The sequence below is a fragment of the Schizophyllum commune genome, assembly GCF_000143185.2.
Source record: "Schizophyllum commune H4-8 unplaced genomic scaffold SCHCOscaffold_9, whole genome shotgun sequence".
Classification (NCBI taxonomy): Eukaryota; Fungi; Basidiomycota; class Agaricomycetes; order Agaricales; family Schizophyllaceae; genus Schizophyllum; species Schizophyllum commune.
The window spans coordinates 178,213-197,760 of NW_026089546.1; the positions used below are offsets into that span (position 1 = coordinate 178,213).

Consider the following 19,548-nt stretch of genomic DNA (forward strand, 5'->3'; position numbering starts at 1 on the left):
TAGATACTTGTATAGCCTTGAGTATAGCGACGACTACCAGGAAGCAACGGCATGCCGTACCTGACATGCCGAGACCATGCGTTGGGGGTGCGCCTGCCGTGCTGCTCGAACTACTAATTACCTGGCTTTCTCCTGGCCGTCAAGCGAGCGCTAGGGATCGCCTCTCGATTTCTCTCGCCCATCTCCAGCACTCTTCTTGACGACCTGCGTTAGATATCCTCAGATCATACTCCTACAGGCTCCGCTGCCGATCTCGAGCATCCACGACTTCAAGACCACTATCATCGCCTCTCAGCACTCACGCTACGCCCATGGCCGCTTCCAGGTCTCAGGACCCTTCCACGAAGGACGTCAAGATCCTGCTCATTGGAAACTCACAAGTAGGTGCGTAGATATAGCAAGCGCGGCGCTTGGCCATCCCTCGCAACTGGTATCATCCTGCGTTCAACCCCTTGTCGCCGATCTCCCCTCGCCACCACTCTCATCGCTCCCGAATCAAGCTCACTCTTACACTCAGGAAAATCCTCCCTCCTCCTCCGCTTCCTCAACACGGACGAGTCCTTCAATGCGAACACAGCCGTCACCGTCGGCATGGACTTCCACTTACACGCGATGACCGTCAACGGACGGAAGGTCAGGCTAAGCATCTGGGTGAGTGGGTTCACTTGAGAGCGGCGCAAGCACAACGCTCTCTATGCGCAAGCCCTGACCTTCAATACTCACGCTTTACTCCATAGGACACCGCCGGTCAGGAGCGCTTCCGCTCCCTCACCAATAATTTCTATAGGGGTGCGCAGGGTGTCGTGTTGGGTTGGTGCATTTTCGACTAGCCGATCTGGAGAGACTTGCATGCTGACACGGTCGTCTGCAGTTTACGACGTAGCAGACCGAGGCTCGTTCGAGGCTCTGCGGCAGTGGTTAGTCGGCTGTTCCTCGTTCTTCTCCCTCGCCCCTCCGAGCGGAGGCTAGGGCGCGGGTGACGACGAAGTGCTCACCCATACGCTCGCTCAGGTATGCCGACGTCGAAAGCCGCGCGCCCTCGGAGGTGGTGAAGATCCTCGTGGCCAACAAGGTCGACAAGACAGAAGGGAGACAGGTGCGTTGGACTCTTGACGATGCTTAAACGACCTCGGCTGATAACTCGAACTCTTCGCGCAGATCTCCAAGGACGAGGGCGCTGCGTACGCTAGGCAAATGGAGAGCTTGTACGTTGAGGCGAGCGCGAAGACGGCGGAGGGGGTGAAGGGGGTGTTCGAGAAGGTGCGTGCTGTGCTCTGGTGGTCATACTGCCAGCGCGCGCGTGATATTGACACGGCCGGCCACTAGCTCGTCGAGAAGATCCTGGAGAAAGCGAACGCTCCAAGCAGCAACGGCGCGTCCTCCGCCAGCGGTCATCGCGAATCGCCCTCCGTCCGCGGCAAGCGAGCGCCCCCTTCAAGAGGCCCCAGCCGCCCCACCAGGCCCAACCGCAGGAGCCACTCTGGTGGCACACCAATTCGAGTTCAGGGGCAAGGTGGTCAATCTACAGGCGGTGGACCTCAGGCGGGCGAATGCGCGTGTTGAGAGTGGTCAAGTCTGGTATCACTGGCGCGCCGCTCGCAGGCGAGATGGCTTTCGAATCGAGCTAGATTTGGGCTCCGTGACGTTGGTTGTGTGTACTGCTGCATGCTCGGAGAAGGACTTTCCAGGTACGATGTACGATGTATTATGTTTGTTGTAGCCAGTATGATCTATTCCGCTACCGGAAACGTGGTCCTCAGCTGCTTCACCGGTATTGCGATCTGTGCAAGCCTCGCACTACACTCCGACACCCTCTCACTCTATGGCGCGCTCAAGGGCACCCATACTTGCCCGCTGTAAGAGCTCGTCAGTCATTTATCTCATGCATACGGGGATAGACACTAGGAACACTCACGGCACGAGTCGCAGCACACGCCGTACGTCTTAATGCCCGAGTCCTTGCAGTGCGCCACGAGATCGTCGTTCATCAAGTTGCTCGACCACTGCTTGCAGGAACCCTTGGTGTAGTCAAAGCAGTCGCAACCGGCGGCAGAGGCGCCGAGGGCGAGCGCGAGGGTGGTGAAGATGGAGGTGAGAGTGAAGCGCATGGTGGTAGTAGCTTGGCTGCGAGGATCGTCTTGTAAGCAAGGGGATGAGAGCACGAACATAATAGCGTACCTCAAAGGACAGAGAAGACAATGGATGTGTACTGAGTCAGATGCAGTGACCAGCCAGGCTTTTATGCGCAATTTTTTGCTCCACGAACAGCTCGGTGCGATGGTGGGTACGACTGTTCCGGAAGCCTCAACACCTCGCAGTTAGTGTTTCGTCTCGGGCACGGTGTCTTGTAGCTCGTTTCAATAGGATCGACGCGGATCAGGCGGCACGTTCAAGCAGATGTAATAGCTCGGCTGTCGGCTGGTCGAGCAAACTGCGGGTACGTTAGCAGGCTCTACGCTTGGGTGATTGACAAGAAGCGAAGTCGGCCCCCCACGCAAGGCCGTTGGACATGTAGCCGTACAACTTGATCAAAGGAGCATACATGTAGAAGCAAGAGTTTTCTGTCGGAGATGAGGGATGCAGGCCAAGTGTAAGGCCTCGAGAGGGGTGCCGGCGAATAGCTTGATGGAGACTTCTCCAAGCCGATGTACAGAGAAAGCGGCAGCACGCGGGTCACCATGTTTCAGTATAATCAAGCAGGCGTGAACAAGAGACTTTGCGAAGGTTGTTCTGAAGCACACTGGCAGCAGCTTGGTGAACGTTCAGTTCAAGCTCAGTGCTGCCGGCAGTTACTCCACGTGCGCGCACGCGACTGAACGTTTGATCGCCGACCAGCAATAATGGCGCACGTGGTGGAACACGCTCTTTCCCAACCGTCACGGGTCACCGCTCGACGTGCTCGACAATGCACCGTGCTGTACGCCGTCTTAATCTCTCGAGCTGCAAACCTGGTGCTGCCTTGAACGAGCTCCGCTTCGTTCCGCGTACTTACAGTTGCGGTGGACCGGCTGCGTGCTTCTCCACCTTGCCATTTCGGACACGGCCTTCCTGCTCGACCCGCATTCCCGGATATGCTTCAACAGGTCTACTACCTTCCTCAATTAGATCTCTACGCACTTCTGCTCGAAGAAACTCACCACCATATGATCCATTCGACGAAGACCAAGATACCAGCCTTCTCGAGCAAGACAAACCTGACTTCGGCAACTACCAGATCCTTCTTCCCCAGGAGCCCTTCATCTTCGGCGTCAACCACATAAAGCGCCGCTCTGTTCCCAAGAGAATAACTCGGCCGCCGAACTACCCGCAAGATGGCGAGGAAGTAGACCCCGACGCTGACTTGCCTGACGCGGGTGCAAGCCGGGTGTTGATTTCACTTGGAGGAGAGGAAGAGCGCAAGATACGTGCGTCGTGTAAGCTTGCAGCGGAAACGCTCAGATTCGCTGGGAGCTTGGTTAAAGTGAGCAGGGTGTCTTCACTTCGACTAATCTGGCGAGTAACAGGGCTAAATTGCGTTCTTGCTAGCCCGGCGTCGCCACTGTCGCCATAGACGATGCTGTGCACAAGTTCATTGTCAAGCGAGGCGCGTACCCGAGCCCACTAGGGTATGGCGGCTTCCCGAAGGCGTGTTGCACGAGGTATGCAGAATTATAATGCGCCTCTAACCTACTCAATGACTTCTTCTCGCTGCAGCGTTAACAACGTCGCGGTGCATGGCATTCCAGACAAGTAAGCATCGCATTCTCTCTCTTGATCTTGCCTCGCCAAACCTACTTACGTGTAATTGACAGACGACCGCTGCAGCCCGAAGACATCGTCAAAATCGACGTCACCGTCTACCTCGACGGATACCACGGCGATACGTGCAGAACCTTTCCAGTCAGTGCCCTCGATGTCGACGAGCCCGGTCATGCGCTCGTCGCCGCTTCGGAAGCCGCGCTCGCGGCAGGAATAGAGGCGTGCGGTCCTGGGAAGCCATTCAGAGGTATCGGGAAGTCGATATATAACACAGTAGTAAAGGGGAAAGGTGAGCGCAATATGGTCCTCCTCGTTCAGTCCCTCTTAAGTTGTTTCCTTCGCTCACCGCCTTTACCAGACCTTTCGCCTTCAATCAGCCCCGACCCCCGGTGGCGCTCCTACGGACCCTACTGCGTCTCCGACACCTTTAGCGGTCATGGTATCGGCACTGAGTTCCACCGTCCTCCATGGATATACCATTCCTTAAACGAAGAGCCCGGGACGATGGCGCCTGGAGATGTGTTCACGATTGAGGTGAGCCTTGTCGAACTATATTTGACTCGCGTTCGTGCTGACAATTTCCGAGCCCGTCGTGATACAAGGGAGCGACCCAAGCACGTGGATATTCCCGGATGGGTGGACAGCGTCTACGGAGGTGAGTTTTCAGTCTGCCGAAACAAAGTCATCATCTGCGGCTTGGCTGACAAGAGTGCCACAGAACTGCGCGCGCGCTGCCCAGGCTGAGCATACCGTCCTCGTCACAGAGGACGGCGTCGAGGTGTTGACGCGGTGGGACGACTCGGTTGAGGACTGGCGAGGCGTATTCTAGTGTCAGTATTTATCGCTATTGGGACGACTCATGTAGGCCCACCCGGGTGAATAAGAAATCCGGCGGTCTCTACGCAAGATGTACTTGATCGTAAATCATCCTACAGTGACGGGCCAGAAGACGACTTCTTCGACCCAAGCCGAGGAAGGTGAATCACGAACTGTGCGCAGCCCGTGATCTTCCTCAAGCAGTCAGAGTATCCTGGAGTATGCCCCTGTACGATTAGGGTGAACGCATTGACGAACAACAGCGGCAGTGGCCATTGCTAGATGTGACCTGGACTTCTGCATCCGAGCAGATCGGGTTTTCGGAATGCTTCGCTCCGCTGATCCGCCGTCGAATAACCCCATTCGAGAACAATGGCATCGGCGGTTTTTGCAACGGATGAGGGGTCATGAACACAAACATTTTCGCTGGTGGTCATACATAGCAGTGTATATGGAGATCGCGATTACATAGCCTGGGACGAGAGATGAGAGACTACAAACCCGGAGAAAAAAGTAGTCGACGCCGTCAAGACGCGATTTAAAGAAAAAAGGAAATTATGCTCGGGAAAACAGTGGATGGTGTATGCATAGCGAGGATGTGAGTATGATGCCAGTGAGTAGTCGTCAATGCAAAGGTCGTGAAAATGCATGAATGGTGTATATGACGCGAGGGGCGGAGGGAGGTTGCGCCGGTCCATGCATGGTTGTGCTGAGTTAGAACTGTTTCCTGGAGGGCTAGAGGGTGGGATCAGTGCAATGAACATAGGGATCAGGATGCAAGACATACCCCAAGCACGTTCTTGGCGGTAGGAGTAGAAGCGTCCCACGGCGCGATGTTCTCCTTGTTCTCTTCGGTGCGGGCGCGTGGAGTGTTGCCCGTCGTGACACCAAGAACGGTGCCCTTGAGCTCGCGAAGTACACGCGACTTGCGTACGCGGCGGCGGGAGGAGTTGATGACATGGGCGGAGGGGGCGCGTCTGTGAGGAATGTGATCAGCGCGAAGGCCACAACAACAGACTGTTACACATACGAAATCATGGTGGACGCGGTGGCGAAGGTGGGGGAAAGGTCTAATGGACGGCGGGGGCAAGGGGACGCGCGGAAGGCGGTGAGGAAGAGGGAGGCGAAGGTCGAGGTGGCGGTTGGAGAGAACAGTGGGGGAACGCCACATCGGTATTTATGTGCCGATGTCGCGTGGCCTCGGTGCAGCCACGCGTGGCTTCGCCTGCCTCCTTCTTACCATACGGGGGTGGACCAGAGAGATACCGACTCCCACGCTCTTGCATTGTGCACGAGTTGTTACTGGGGCCCGTGCCCTCGAAGCAAAGCTAGCTGCGGACTCTGCGCGGCAGGGGGCGGCGTTGACCATACGACGGCTGAGCGTATCATGAGCAGGAGAAAAGGAACAGATGACAGGGTGTACATGCGCAGTGGAGAGTTCTGCGTCGCCAGAGCTTGAAGTGTAAGCTAGCGATGGGAGTGTATACATGCGATGAGCGAGACGCAATCTGCGAAATACTTGGAGATGAGTCTTAACACGAGAATCGATATAGTGGAGAACTGCTAATGTGATCCTGAGCATATGGGCCCAGACACAAATTCCAGCCTCGACGGCCTAAGTACACCCCTTTTTGGAAGGCTCTTTGGATTGCTTCTGATTGCTTCCATTTGTCGCAGCCGCTTCTCATCACAACATCACGTCTCCCCACGCAAGACAAAGACGCCGGTGCCCAGGGAACATGAATACGACTATGTTATTTATGTTGTTGGAAGCGGATTAATGAATAGGGTAAATTGATAGTACAGATGGGTCGAGAATTGTCCAAATAGAGCCTGCGTTCTCAGTGCTGCTAGACGCCGCGGCACATCCCACTCTCACTGTTGTTCGACGACGCCAAAGCATCGTCGACTTGATCGGGCTGAGCATCATCGGACTCTGCGGGAAGATGACTCTCATGACGCGAATGGCCGCCTTCGTTATCGCTCGACCTCACTTCGTCATCGCTCGCCGCCACCACTTCGTCGAGAATGGAAGGACGCTCACTAGCCACGCCCGCCTGCTCCATAATCTCATCCGACACCAGCTGCTTGAGGTAATCGATCTCGGCGTTCAGCGCGCGCAGCTTGAAGGCGCTATCAGTGTCGGAGTCGTGCTCGGACACCGTGAAGGGCTCGTCGCAGTCCCCAGCAGCGTCGTTTGCTGCACCTGCGTCCTTCTCCCTATCGCTGTCACTATCCCACTCCGCCGGGACAGGTGGTACGGATCGCGACCATTCGAAGGCAGCCAGGAGCGCAGGAACGGGTGCAGAGGTTTTCAGAGGGAAGAAAGCTGCGGAGAAGGTACGGCGAGGTGCATTGGCTGAGAATGCGGGACCAGGAAGATGATTCGAGGAGAGACGTTCGGCGAAGGAGACGTCATGAGTATGGGCTGGGTTCCCGCTTGGAATTGCATGCGGAAGGTCGTCGAGAGGTTCGCCAGGAACGTTGGGAGAGTCGGGCCCGCTTGGCGGAACAGGGGAAAATTCGCTTGTAAGGGGCAGGGCCTCTAGCCAGTCAGAGACTTCACGCGTCGACTGGACAGACGTGCGCTCGTCCGGCTGCTTTGGAATCCCCGTATGAGCGAGCTGAAAGGCATATCTTGCGTCTCCCGTTCGGGTTGCATCAGGCGCCTCGATGAGTTTGGCCTGAGAAATAATAAGAAAGTACATGTATGTGAGCTGCACAAAGACGTACCCGGCCATCTGTGTCAACGAAAAGTCGGCGGAGTCCGAGAGCTGACGAGGTTCTGCGAAGAGCAGAGGGAGAAGAGACCAGATTGGCGGCGCCCGGATGGAATGGACATCCTACGTGCTGCCCGTCTGTGCCACCTCTGAGATCGGGCGCGGAGCGGCGCTTTTGCAAAGGCGAGAGATGGGAACTGCTAGATGTCAGATGGTCAGGCAAGAAACCCTCGAAAGAGAGTAAATGGCTTACGAAGGCATGGTGATACGTGTATGTCTCGACGGATCTGCAAGTTAGATCGAGCGTGCGCAGAGGGGGAGGTCATGCCGCATACAGCGCTCTCAGCTCCAAGGCGTTCTCGATGGCTCGGAAGAAGGAGAAGTGGGACGAAGAAGATCGACGGTGGCCATCTCTGCCACTCGGAACAAAGAAGTCAGACACTTTCCTTTGCGCCGACCATATACGAGCAGACCTCAGTCCGCAGCATCGACAAGGTGTCTTTATCAATCGCACTGCTGGTAGCTCTCAAGACCCCTCTTCGTCCGTCGTGAAATTGCCAGTTGAACATCGTGAGGAATGGAGACAAGATAGCATGGCAACAGCCGGATGGCGACGCTGAGCGGCAATCGCCGGTGCGGAGCTTGAAAGGGTTGTACGTCAGGCTGCGGTTGTCCCGATCCGTCCATCATCCTTGTTCTCGACTTCCGCTTCCGATTGAGAGGCGGCGTTGCTGTTCTGACCAACACCTCTTGCAATCCGGCTCCCAACCCGCGAATCTGCTATTGCGGGTCAATACAAGCCACCGGCCACCCACGGCCATCTTGCGGGACAGGCAACAGCAGCGCCGCCTTGTCGTTCTTTGTTCTCGAACACCCTATAGGACGCGCAGTCCGCCCCCCTCTTTCATCGTTGTTCCCCACCCTCACCTGCCTACCGTACTCCCCCTGACCCGACACAATCGTCGAGATGGCACCCCGTGGTCGTCAGCCCCGTCGCCTGGCCGCCGAGCAGGCCGTCCCCGTCCGGCCCGAAGTCATGGAGGAGGAGGAGGAGCGTTGCATGGTCGAGTCGGAGCCCCAATACACGATCGACATTGAGCGCTGGCGCCAGCAGGTGGAGCAGGAGTGGACGATGGCGGAAGAGGTGGAGAGGGAGGACGCGGAGATGGCGCTCGAGCAGCATCTGTCCGAGCTCGGGTGCAACCGCGCGCCCAGCAACGTGCTCGCGAACGAGTTTTTCGGCCTCGATGGGTCGAGGCGCGTTGCTGCAGCTGTGCAGGAGGACGATGGTGGCGCGTCTGCGATGGAGGATGAGACAGGATCGCCGCTTCAGCGCGTCCGGACGATCAAACGTGCTAGCCGAACGAGGAGAATGTCGGCATGGGAGAAGACCCCGTCCCCCAAGGTGCGTGTCATTCTTACGTATCATCGCGCTCCTCCTCATTGTCTTTTAGGATCTTCCCCTGCCACATATCGCTGGCGGCCACCATGCCCGCGATCGGCGCGCTCCCGCTTGGCAGGACAGCCCCGAGACTCCAGACCTCCCGCCTCCCGAGGTCATCTTCGGGCACAGGCTCGAGCGCAGGCTGGAGGACTCCTACACGGGGCAGTACAGGCACATGCGCTCGCCATCCGCTCCGGACCGGCGCTACCTGAGCTCAAGCAGGCGCGTGCCGGAGTGGCAGATGAGCCCCGAGACTCCTGCTCTACCTTCCCCAGAGGTGCTTTTTGCGAATCAGGAGGACGGGTACAGGACCTCAGGGCCGGACTCTCGTCACCGCCGCGTCGGCTCGGCCGTGGATGAACGCGGCGTCAAGCGCCTCGCGCCTCGTGCCGTCGGTGGACCTCGCGCCTTCGGCCACACCCGCGTCGAGAGCGAGAGTGCGGTCCTCCGTCGCCCCAGTGGCGCGCGTCCGGATGTCTGCTCACCGCCCGCGGTCTACTCTCCCGCAGTCTCCTCGCTGTCCCCTCCCCTAGGCGACGCGCTCCTCCCGCCCCTCGAGGAGTCGCTTTTCTCTTGGGAGTTCCCCGTCGTGGAGGACATCGAGTCTATGGACGGTGAGCGCGAGCGAGGCGAGAACACGCGCGTCCTGCGCAAGCGCTCGAGCAAGGGTGTCAAGCGCCCGTACCAGAACGCCTTCTCCGGCGACGAGGGCCACGCGCCTGACGCGCCGCCCCGCGCGCGCAAGCTCGCGCGGGCGCCGAAGCGGCTGCCGCCGCAGACGCCGCTCGCTGAGTGCCACGTCCCGGAGCAGCGCCTGCCGCAGTCGGCCTATGCGGAGCGCACCCCGCGGACGCCGCTGGAGGCGCGCTCGCCGCGGGTGCTGACGAAGGCCCGGCCGCAGGCGAGTCTGGCGCAGGAGTACGCGAAGGGCGAGCGGATGCGGGAGGAGATGCGGCGCGAGCTGATGGAGAACGTGCTGGGGATGCGATGCTAAGTGGTGGGTATGCAATGCATCGGCCGTGCTCTCCTGAACGAGGAGAAGATTGTGCACGGTCGCCTACTTACCCGGAGGAGGAGGATGCGATACTGTGGTGGCCGGCGTCGACGGCGTCAGCAGCAAAGTGGTCTGCAGACGCGCGCGATGCCGGCGCAAACAAATCTCTTTCTTTCTTTCTTTACTCACGATTCACTCACGCACCCCATGCGCTCTCCTTCGCTTGGATAGTCTATTTATCATCCATCCTATGCCCTCATGCATTCCCTCGTTCTCTTATGCTGGCTCTTCTCGTGTGCTTGGCGATGTTCATACTTTCCCGGATGGGGTCTTTGGCGGGTGTGGCGGGTGTTGTGGTTGACGACCTCGAGTCGTTTACGCGGCTTCGCGTCGTTGACCATCCTCGTCCATGTCTTTCCCTGATCCCATCCGATCGGACATTCGTTATGGTATCCGTGCGCTCTCAGTATAGTCACCGTGCGTGCTCAGTAGTGGTCGTAGTGGTTCGCGCGAGCGGTGACTCGTGGTACGGGTTCCGCAATAACTCGCGCGTGCATAGCAGTGACAAAGGACTTTGATGATGATTTTTCTCGGCGGCGACTTAGTGCACTGATACCGATGTACTCATTGTGTACTGTATGACCGCGCTGTACTAATGAATCTTCGTTGTCGCTGATCTTTCCTGTGTAAGATCTGCCCAGATCTGACAAATGGTCTCGGAACGTCTGCCAGACACCGTCAAAAGGGTCCTACCATCCGTCGACAAGCCGGCTCGACGCGTGACTAACCATCGTAGAATTTGAAGAGGAGAAGGTGGCGAAGCACAAGGTTCTTTGAAAGTCAAGGTCAATTCTGCGTAACGAGACAAAATTGTACAATATGATATGGATGGTGGGATGTGTGTAGTATAGAGCTCGGTCAGCACGGTCATGGCGTAGGCGACTTGGAATCGATCTTCGAACGCTTTGACGGCGGTCCGATCTCATCAGGCAAGCCTGAGGATGAATGCGACATTTCCGGGGGCGACTGCGACCTTTTGCGCTTTCCCGCCGCAGCATAGGTGTCTCCAGTGGGCAATTCCATTCGAGTGACATGCTCAGAACTTGAACTGAGCGGCACGTTCGACGCGGAAACTTCCAGCTCGATTTTCCGTGCGACTGGTGGCAAGAGAGTACCTGCAGCTCCTGGGATGTTGGGGTCAGAAGCTGGCGACGCAATCATTTTCCGCCGCCGCCCATGCCTATCAGGCGAGATGCTGGTCTCCCCCACGATGTTGGCCACCATGCGATATACAATCCAGGATTTGTCGGCCTCCATTGCCATTTCCAGCATCGCTTCGGTGTACTGGACGCGGTAAGGGTTGACGGTGACTATCTTGTGCTTGTTGGGGTAGGGCGAGGGTATATGGCTCAATTTTAGATGATCGAGTGCATCCCTTGCATTCCGGATGCGGGTCTCGCGATCGGGGGCGTCCAGGTCTGGCGCTTGCATGGCGACCTCCAGCACAGGAAGATCTCCAAGCGCTTTGCATGGATTGGGAAGAGACGTGCGGAGCAACGCGAGGGCTTCGGAGACGTCGGCGGTCTGGTCGAGATGGATCAGCGAGCTGCGCATTTAGACAGCAAAAAATACTCCTACCTTGTCTTTGCCCTTGAAGTAGCTGCTCAGCCCACCCTTGTGCGGGCTGAAGTCGGCATGGGGTACGACGCGGACGATGACCCAAAGGTAATCGCCCTTGAGCCGCCGCAGTGCGAACATGAACGCCGTTGGGTCCGGCAGCAGGCAGAACGCGGTGTCGTGCTCGTGCCGGAGCCAAGAGAGCGTTGTCGCATAAGAGGTCCCATCCGTGGCGAGAGGAAGCACTGCGGATGCTGGGTAATCCGCGTGTCGACAGACGCGATACCTTGGAGAGCCGTTCTCGAAGACGCCCGGCCTCAGTTCGACGAGCTCTGCCCGCTGCTGTGCCCAATGGGGCGCTTTCTTGCCTGGGAAGACAAATGTTTCGTAGGGCGCGTGAGGGGTGGCGAAGAAGCGCGAGAAGAGGAGAACGGCGTGTTCACGGGGGCTAGCGAATGCGGGCCAGTCGGGGCTGTAGATGAGCTTGGGGCTGAAGAAAGGCAGTTCTTTCCAGCTCTTAACCCAAAACAGTCGTGCGATGCGAGCCATGGTGAGGGGCTCGTCGACGACTATTATGGACATATCGCTGTCGGCGTAGTATCCGAGGCCATAGGAGACAATCCAATCCTCGGTGGCGCCAAATGTGGGGGCATGGCCGAGAACGAGATATCGATATAGAATATGGTGCATGACGACGCGTACGCTGGGAACTAGGGAAAGAGGTCGCCATCAGCAAGACTCCAGGCGGCTGAAAGACAGAACGAAGTACCTTCACTGGCCGGGAAATAATAGTGGATAGGGAATTTCATAAGGTATAGACGCCGGTCAGTGCCTTCGTCGACCGCCAGGGGGATGTCATCGTAGGGAACAAAACCGGTCCTCTCGTTGATAAATCGATGGAGCATCGTGTGAGGCCCATCAAGCATTGATAGCGGTGTGCCACAGATGAAGTACTTCACGAAGTCAGCGGCTACCCCGTGACTGAATAAAGTGTGTCAGCATCGAAGCAGCAGAAAGTCAATGAAGGCACCATACCGTCCACGAAGCCAGAGCCCGGCCCGCTCCAGCAGTAGTTTTCCATCTTCGGATGCCACGAGGGAAGCAGGCAGGTAGGAGCGCAAGAAATCACGCACATGCTCCGGGTTCGACCCGCCGGTCGCACTGACGGTCTTGAGCGAAGGGAAGGCTTGCTGGAGGTCCCGCGGAGGTCGCGCGGAAGTGGCCGCAAAGACGGGCGTCATCCACGGTAGCTCAGCGCAGAAGTCGCTTAAAACTTTGAATGGGTCCTCCCTATGCTTCTCCCCGTCGAAGCCTATTCCAGATATGCACTCTCCCAGTGAGTACTGACAGTCATCAACCACATAAAACAAGCCAAAGTCGTCACCCCCCAGCAGGTCCTGCAGGCGAGAAACTGTATCGCGCATGATGTCCGCTTCGCGTGCTTGGTCGGTTGTCGTAGATTTCTCCAGGGCTTCGCAGATACGGTACGGATAGTCCGCGCGACCAAAAGAGATCTGCGCGCTGTTCCAGTCATTGCGCGCATGGTCCATGGATTTCGTCGTGTCGATGACCCCTAAAAACGTATGCAGGAGCAATAAGCGTGCAAGAAGAACCCTCTGAAGTTGCTTCTTTGCTTCCCAGAGCTGAGCGAAGTATGATAACCTGTACGACACCTTTCGCATCGAGAAAGGCAGGTCCATGCTTCCGATACCAAAGCGCGTGTCTAAGCTGAAGTAGAAGCCCCAGTGTCTGCGTAAGCCCTGCCAGAGCAAGGATGTCTTTCCGGAACTCGATGCGTTGGTGAGCAGCCTGAAAAGTGTTGTCAGTTGGCTGTGGGCCAACCACGTCATGTTGCCACACGTACGCAGGTTCGCCTTTACGGAATATGCCGGCCAGCTTGTGTAGGATAGCCTCCTGCATCGCGTCGCCGACGTGATCCTGGGTGTCATATGCCAACGATATTCCATTTCCCTCCGCACAGTGCGCGGTGTCGGATAGCATGAGTCGAAGACCGGCGACGTGCTCACGCCATGCAGGCGTCGAAGCATTGTCTTCTGCGTTGGAGGGAGGATGCCACTGGTTGTCTTGTCCGGTATTATTTAGTGACTGTCGAAAGTGGTCCAATATTTTCTGAACCTCGTCAGGGAGTGTGTAGCTGTCGTAATTCGGAGGGGTCAGGTTTTGCCACTAGCGTTCCGCAAGGATGCCCCACGCACCTCGACGCGGGTTCCATGGCTAGCAGAAGTGGAAGACGATTGTGGCTTTGTGGCGCGCTTGTCGTGGTAAGCAGCAAGGAGCGTCAGGCAGGGTGAGGACCTGCCGGCGCCGCTTTTGACCGCGCTCGGGCCCAAGCTTACGTAGCACGTGTACAGGTCCCGCCTGCTTCGTGTCGCCGGTCTCGACACCATAAAGGATATGGCCCGGAGGTGCGAGTGCCGCTTTAGACTCGCAGAAGCCCAAGTCCCGGCTTTGTGGAACTTGTATCTTTCGGAAGGGGAGAACTGACTTGGACTACGGGAAGGCTTGACACGCAAGAATGCGGGTTCATAATTCGGACCAAGCGCCGTGATATACCGAAGCATCGTATGAACCTGTGACATAGCTTCGACAATAGGTAATCCTGGACCGTGCTTACGATCTCATTTTTCTAAGCTCGGCCTTGCGTAACAGCGCGAACTGGCACGTGCTTTCCCTACCTGACCGTAAGCTATCCAGGATATCCTACTATAATGGCGTCAGAGGATGCTCTGCGTAGAAGGAGACCAGCGTACTATAACCTGGAGCATCGCAATGTTTTAGACAACCGAGTAGTCGAGACTTGCGTCGACCCTGCCATCCACGGTGAGCACAAAAGCCTCAGTCGTGGTAAGCAAGCTTGCGCGTACGAATTGTCACGGGCGTGGTCAAGTAAGCGTTCCATGCAGGCCACAGCCATGTGCGGCTCGGCGGCCATACAATTGATGGCCATGAGGGGCGCCGCTGAGGGTCTGAGTGCTATCGGGAACCAGTTCGTTGATATCGTTCAAGATGTTATGCATGCCTACGAGACGAGCCCAAGCAAGCACTCTCCCGCCTGACGGCGCCATGTCGTCTGTATGTGGCCCATCCATCGTCGACTTGACCGACTGGAAGTGACTCGACCGTGCTTTCGTGCGCATCATGTGGCGAAAGGTTGACATCCGCTATTGAGCCCATATAGCGAGGCCATCATCGATAGTGTTCTAGGAGCTAGGCAAAGAGAGATTGAAGGAGAGAGACTGCCCTTGGTGACTGACAGAATGTCGAATGAAGGGTAATGGCAAGGCTGGAAGCAGCGTGACAAGCCTCGCAGTCACGCATGTCACATGATGTCCTCAGGTCAGTTCCACGCTCGTAGGCATAACCGTCAGAGTTCCTTCGTTTTTCGGAACGCATCTCACGAACTCAATCAGGTAGAGCCGGACAGCCATACCAACGGCTGATGTAAACAATAAATAGGATAATTTAGAGACAAATCGCCGCACAGCAGCATTTGAGTGTACAAGGATCGACGTCGTTAGGGATTTCAGTGCTGCATATCGTCGTAAGCCCGTCTTTCACGGTGTTGACATAATTTAGGCCTTGGGGGTGCCCGGAATGTCGGGGATGTCCACGCCAAGCTCGTCCGCGCACTGGTTGCAGCTGTCGGGCTGTCCGGGGGTTAGCGATCTGGCGAGTCAACGCTCAGAAGCAAACATACGAAGTTGACAGCCGAGTTCGCAGCGGATGCGAGGCAGACCACGTCGTTGGGGACGTCTGCAGAATATCATCAGCTACGGGATTGTCACTGACATCGAGCTAACTCTTACCGGCGCCACCTTGAGCAGCCGCGACACCGCAGATAGCGACAGTTGGCGCAAGGGCGGCCAAACATTCCTAGGAGGAGATCAGTCAACGCTTAAACCGCTTGATTGAGACCGTTACTCACGACAATAGGGCACTTGATTTGAGCAGTACGAATTTCAGCCACAGGGGCAGGCGCGGCCGAGACCCCAGCAGCGAGAAGGGCGAAGGCGGTAACGAAGGAGAGCTGCATGGCTGGAAAGAATGAAGGAAGGGGAGATGGCCGTAAAGGAGGGAAGGAAAGACGAGAAGCAGTATGAGGAGAACAGCAACTGCCCTACGATCTTATATACACAACGCCCTGGGTAGACAGAAGGATCCATACAGCCGAAAGTAATGGGCTGAACGGCGGTCTGACCGCGGTAGATGCGGGCCCGCTCATGCTTGCGGCGCCAGAATGTACGAGGATTGTATACCAGTCAACGACGTCGTATATCCAGAGCTCCATGTCAAGGGGATGCGCAGCGTAGCAGAGCTTGCATCAGAGGCAGTTGGCAGAGCGGCGGCGGCGACATCTGAGGGGAGTGGAGTGCGCGCCAGTCATCTCTACCGGCCCTTGTAGGGATCGGTTTGAGGGTCCAGGTCATAAGGCGGAGTGTCAATTGAAAGTCCACATAGCATCAGTAGCAGCAGATTCGTGTCTTCGTATCGGGAGAGCCGCCTATCATGATGCTTGGGGCCCAGTCGTTAGGTGGCTCCGACCTGTATCCTGGAGATGTCGCAGTTCTTACGAGGACACGATGCCAGCGCTGGACGGCCAGACAGTTGTGCGAGGGTCGAATGATTGACCGAGAGTACTGCGCGAAAGGGGGAAGTCATGGTTCGGATGATGGGGCGCAGGCTTGACGGTACAGAAGGAACATTGAAGGCCTTCCAAAAGGGGAATGATTCGGACTAAATCGACCGTCAACAATACCAAACAACCGCCCACCGCCAGAGAGCCAGGCGAGGATTCTCACCTACGGCCCCAAGCATAAGAAGCGCGGAGACCGTCAAACAGTATAATTATCCTTCCATCGTACGTCGTATGTAGTTATGGACTAATAATACAAGTGCATGCAATGCATCGATGCGTAGGTTATGCAGATGAACGAGAGGGAAGAAACCCTGAGGAAGACGTCCGGGAAGTCAAAGGAAGCAAGTGGTGGCGCAGCCGACCGAAGCGTATATGCAGGGTGGTATATGGTGTAAGTCAGGGGAAATATTGACACGAAAAGGGACAGGGTCGTATTCACAAAGACGGCGGGCGAGACGAGCATTACATGCTCGCCATCGCTGCCCATCGCGACTCCTCCGCGGTCCATGGCGACGTCTCCGGTTCGATCTGGCGGAGGACTTCGAGAGAGCGGCGCGCTGCCTTCTCCTCGGGGGTCGGGCCATCCTCTACGGGCTCAGGGGAGGCGGGTAGGGGTACGTCGACTGCCGCTTTGGCTCCCGGAGCGGCAGTCACTCCATCCTCGTTCGGCCGTGGAGTAGTTTCGGCTGATGTACCCTGCGCTGGTGAGGCATGGGTGTCCGGGCGGGTGCCAATCGTCGGCGTGTTGCTACCCTCTGCCGATGCTACGGGAGCCTCCACAGCCGCCGATGCATCTTCCGCCCGATCCCCATCCGCCCCATCCACCGGCACGCGGATAGCACTGAGCATCGAGATCACTGACGCCCTGTTCTCTCGCAACGTAGGCGATGTCGGCACGGACTTCATCCCGACATTCGACGACGACCGCGAGTGGAATACGATGGGCGATGGTATGCGTCCCTTCTCCGATGACATCCCTCCGTTCTCCGAAGTCGGTGGTGTTGACTTGTCCGTGTCAAAGGATGTGGAATCGCTGTCGGACGTTGCACCATCGGGATCACGTAGTCGTCTTGGGTAGAGGTAAGCATGAGTTTGACGGGGAGATCTGGAAAACCATGCACCTATTTTCGCGCTCAATCAGACGTAGAGCACTCCGTAATGCTTCCTTCTCTTGTATCGCTTCGCGCAACTCTTCCAGAGTTTCCGCTGCTTTAATGCGTTCGGACGCGACCATTTTGTTTGCCTTGACGCATGCGTCAATCGCCATTGACTGACATATTGCCGCGCAATGCTCACCTCCTCGAACAAAGCCTGACTGAGGCTCTCCAGCTCCGCCTCCAGTGCCTCCTTCTGCCGCAGCGTCTCCTCCCTCGCCCGCCTCTCCTTCTCGCACTCCGCCCGCCTCCTCTCGAGCTCCGCCAGCATATTCTCCAGCTCCTTCTCCCTCACCGCGTTCGCCTCCGCGCCCACCGGCAGCGACACGCTCGTAGCATGCTGCACCGGCGGCGCGTTGGGATTCGGGCTCGCAGCTACGCTCGGCGTCTCCGGCCTGGACGCCGTGCGCGCCAAGTTCGTGCTGGAGCTCCCGAAGCGGAACTTGAAGAAGCGGCTCTCCTGCTGCGCGGGCGTCGGCGACTTGGCCGGGATGGACGGGGAGGACGCGGCGGAGCTGCTCTCGGAGCTGGGGGCCGGGGCGGGGGAGGGTTGGGGTGCGGGTTGCGATGCCGCTGGCTGAGGGGACGCCTCGCCGTCGATGGAGGCCGAGCGCGAGGGCGCCTGCGACTGGTCGAGGGAGGCGTGGCGCGAGTCGCCCTCCTGCGGCTTCGCGCGCCGCCAGCCGACGTCGCGCCCCGCGCCCGCGTTGTTGCGCAGCGCCTCCTCGAGCATCTCGTTGTTCGCGATGACCATCTTCAGGTTCGACTGCGTCACGTTCAGCTGCACCTCGAGGTCCGCCTGCGTCTTGAAGGTCTGCGCGAGGAGGCCGGACTGCGCTAATTCTTAGCTTCCCCGTCGCAAGCAACAGGGCGGGCTACGCACCACCTCACTCAGGCGCCTGATGACCATGTCCAGCGCCTGCCGCAGGTCGTCCTCCTGGCCGTGCGAGTGCACCCTGCGCGCATCGTGCAGCTCGTTCTCGATCTGGAGAAGGACAGGGTGCGACGCGCGCTTCTGCTGCGTGGCGTTGAGCGTATCCCGCTTGCCGCTGCCGCTGCCGCCTGCTGTTGACTGGAGGGAGGACGGAAAATGAAGCATCGGGGACGCAAGCCAGCGAGCGCAGGAGCCAAGCCGTTTGATGCACGACCGGTGACTCACGGCCCTGTGGCGACGAAAACATGGATCAACAGCTCATGTTCTGGTGCGGTGGCGCGAGCTTATGAATTCGCCGATAGGTCTTCTAGACATCTCATTTATGCCGCACGTCTTGGTAAGAAACGAGATGAATAAAGAAAAGGATCCATACAAGCGTAATGTGGAATACAATGCAAGATAACAATGGAGGGTGAGGTGACAACAGGTAGAGCGAGAGGGGCCGGGCGTATGAGTGTCAGTCCCGACAAGGTAGCTACGAGCCTATATCCACTGCGCCTTGTCCCATGCCGGGTCTTGCAAGAACGCGCAGAGCACCTTGCTCCCTGTCTATCGATGTGTGCATAGATCAGCGAACCCGGTGCACGAATCATGGAGAGGAGGCGAATAGACGCGAACATACCTGCAGCAAAGGGTGCCCCGCAACGATGCTCAAAAAGCGCTCAAGACCTTCACGTCGCTGCTCGATGACTTCGTCCGAGAAGCGGTTCGTGAAGACCTTGCCGGGTAGGGGAGGGATGTTGACTCGCGTGCTCTCGCGCTCGAGGATGTCACGGAAGGCTTCAAAGTCGGAATAGCGCCTGCGCACGAGAGAATGTCGAAGCTTGAATGCGGGGATGTTGGTCTGCAGAGGGGTGTTAGATCGCAGATACGTTGGGAACTGGCGGTGAACGGTGGTGTGGCGCGGCAAAGAGCGTGTAATGGGGAGTACGGAGGGTATGGCGAGCATGCAGCCGGCTTGCGCACCTTGCACACAATCTCATAGTCGGTATACATCTTGCGCCCGAAACCTGCATGGTATCTCAGCGCATACCCTTTCATCCAAACATACTGTGTACTCACCATGCGTCTGCGGGTTGCGCACTTCAATCTCCAGAAAACTCTCAGGCACGGAGTACATCTCCTCGATCTATGAGACCCATGTCAGTACCTCATGCCAGGTCGTGAATCTCATATTAGCCCCGTTAGCTGGCGCGAGGCGTGGGGGCGTGGGCGGATAACGAGGATATAACGGGGCGGGGGAAATGCGTGACACCTCAGTGCACCTCTCGTACTCGCAGTCTATCCAGCTTCAGGTCGAGTACTTACAGTCTGTCCGCGCCCGCCAAAGGTGTCATCGAAAGCGCTGCTGCGCGCAAAGGGGGATACGGTCGTGGTCATCGTTGACGGTGGAGGAAAGGTGTTCGTGCCGGGCGCGATAGGCGCGCCCGGAAGCGTCACCCGCCGTGACGACGACTTTCTCACCCCTGTCTAG

The 19,548-nt window shown here is 57.6% G+C and overlaps 11 protein-coding genes across 11 annotated transcripts; 3 read left to right on the forward strand and 8 right to left on the reverse strand.

Moving 5' to 3' along the window:
- Nucleotides 1–144: 144 nt before the first annotated feature.
- SCHCODRAFT_02356602 (uncharacterized protein) lies at nt 145–1,496 on the forward strand. Its single transcript, XM_003029125.2, has 6 exons — nt 145–384; nt 518–651; nt 738–810; nt 872–917; nt 1,012–1,096; nt 1,159–1,496. The coding sequence occupies exons 1-6, from the start codon at nt 312–314 to the stop codon at nt 1,324–1,326; spliced, it is 579 nt and encodes a 192-aa protein (XP_003029171.2). The 5' UTR covers nt 145–311; the 3' UTR covers nt 1,327–1,496.
- A 335-nt stretch (nt 1,497–1,831) lies between these two features.
- Nucleotides 1,832–2,108, reverse strand: SCHCODRAFT_02703433 (uncharacterized protein; the record flags this gene model as incomplete). Its single annotated transcript, XM_003029516.2, has 2 exons — nt 1,832–1,854; nt 1,916–2,108. 2 exons carry the CDS (start codon nt 2,106–2,108, stop codon nt 1,832–1,834), a joined length of 216 nt encoding a protein of 71 aa, XP_003029562.1.
- A 771-nt stretch (nt 2,109–2,879) lies between these two features.
- SCHCODRAFT_02633233 (methionine aminopeptidase) lies at nt 2,880–4,677 on the forward strand. Its single transcript, XM_050345760.1, has 7 exons — nt 2,880–3,460; nt 3,526–3,638; nt 3,694–3,729; nt 3,792–4,027; nt 4,097–4,272; nt 4,325–4,393; nt 4,457–4,677. The coding sequence occupies exons 1-7, from the start codon at nt 2,906–2,908 to the stop codon at nt 4,565–4,567; spliced, it is 1,296 nt and encodes a 431-aa protein (XP_050198688.1). The 5' UTR covers nt 2,880–2,905; the 3' UTR covers nt 4,568–4,677.
- A 591-nt stretch (nt 4,678–5,268) lies between these two features.
- On the reverse strand, nt 5,269–5,592 carry SCHCODRAFT_0111062 (uncharacterized protein; the record flags this gene model as incomplete). Its single annotated transcript, XM_003029517.2, has 3 exons — nt 5,269–5,289; nt 5,342–5,531; nt 5,585–5,592. 3 exons carry the CDS (start codon nt 5,590–5,592, stop codon nt 5,269–5,271), a joined length of 219 nt encoding a protein of 72 aa, XP_003029563.1.
- Nucleotides 5,593–6,316: 724 nt separating this feature from the next.
- SCHCODRAFT_01156990 (uncharacterized protein) lies at nt 6,317–7,837 on the reverse strand. The gene is made up of 3 exons (XM_003029518.2): nt 7,528–7,837; nt 7,288–7,471; nt 6,317–7,238 (listed from the first exon to the last, which is right to left on the reverse strand). The coding sequence occupies exons 1-3, from the start codon at nt 7,533–7,535 to the stop codon at nt 6,405–6,407; spliced, it is 1,026 nt and encodes a 341-aa protein (XP_003029564.1). The 5' UTR covers nt 7,536–7,837; the 3' UTR covers nt 6,317–6,404.
- Nucleotides 7,838–7,945: 108 nt separating this feature from the next.
- Nucleotides 7,946–10,442, forward strand: SCHCODRAFT_02633235 (uncharacterized protein). Its single transcript, XM_003029127.2, has 2 exons — nt 7,946–8,679; nt 8,729–10,442. Exons 1-2 carry the CDS (start codon nt 8,242–8,244, stop codon nt 9,710–9,712), a joined length of 1,422 nt encoding a protein of 473 aa, XP_003029173.1. The 5' UTR covers nt 7,946–8,241; the 3' UTR covers nt 9,713–10,442.
- A 101-nt stretch (nt 10,443–10,543) lies between these two features.
- Nucleotides 10,544–13,631, reverse strand: SCHCODRAFT_02584725 (uncharacterized protein). Its single transcript, XM_003029519.3, has 6 exons — nt 13,546–13,631; nt 13,194–13,484; nt 12,365–13,138; nt 12,099–12,310; nt 11,351–12,039; nt 10,544–11,296 (listed from the first exon to the last, which is right to left on the reverse strand). The coding sequence occupies exons 1-6, from the start codon at nt 13,560–13,562 to the stop codon at nt 10,640–10,642; spliced, it is 2,640 nt and encodes an 879-aa protein (XP_003029565.1). The 5' UTR covers nt 13,563–13,631; the 3' UTR covers nt 10,544–10,639.
- Nucleotides 13,632–14,100: 469 nt separating this feature from the next.
- Nucleotides 14,101–14,627, reverse strand: SCHCODRAFT_02633241 (uncharacterized protein). Its single transcript, XM_050345761.1, has one exon. It carries the CDS (start codon nt 14,488–14,490, stop codon nt 14,233–14,235), a length of 258 nt encoding a protein of 85 aa, XP_050198689.1. The 5' UTR covers nt 14,491–14,627; the 3' UTR covers nt 14,101–14,232.
- A 295-nt stretch (nt 14,628–14,922) lies between these two features.
- SCHCODRAFT_02670035 (uncharacterized protein) lies at nt 14,923–15,383 on the reverse strand (the record flags this gene model as incomplete). The annotated part of the gene is made up of 4 exons (XM_003029521.1): nt 14,923–14,997; nt 15,048–15,103; nt 15,157–15,223; nt 15,276–15,383. 4 exons carry the CDS (start codon nt 15,381–15,383, stop codon nt 14,923–14,925), a joined length of 306 nt encoding a protein of 101 aa, XP_003029567.1.
- Nucleotides 15,384–16,071: 688 nt separating this feature from the next.
- SCHCODRAFT_02548381 (uncharacterized protein) lies at nt 16,072–18,279 on the reverse strand. The gene is made up of 4 exons (XM_050343656.1): nt 18,024–18,279; nt 17,283–17,972; nt 17,108–17,229; nt 16,072–17,055 (listed from the first exon to the last, which is right to left on the reverse strand). The coding sequence occupies exons 1-4, from the start codon at nt 18,237–18,239 to the stop codon at nt 16,449–16,451; spliced, it is 1,635 nt and encodes a 544-aa protein (XP_050198690.1). The 5' UTR covers nt 18,240–18,279; the 3' UTR covers nt 16,072–16,448.
- Nucleotides 18,280–18,408: 129 nt separating this feature from the next.
- On the reverse strand, nt 18,409–19,482 carry SCHCODRAFT_02633248 (PX-domain-containing protein). Its single transcript, XM_003029522.2, has 5 exons — nt 19,383–19,482; nt 19,137–19,203; nt 19,041–19,084; nt 18,697–18,918; nt 18,409–18,623 (listed from the first exon to the last, which is right to left on the reverse strand). Exons 1-5 carry the CDS (start codon nt 19,452–19,454, stop codon nt 18,558–18,560), a joined length of 471 nt encoding a protein of 156 aa, XP_003029568.2. The 5' UTR covers nt 19,455–19,482; the 3' UTR covers nt 18,409–18,557.
- Between the last annotated feature and the right edge of the window lie 66 nt (nt 19,483–19,548).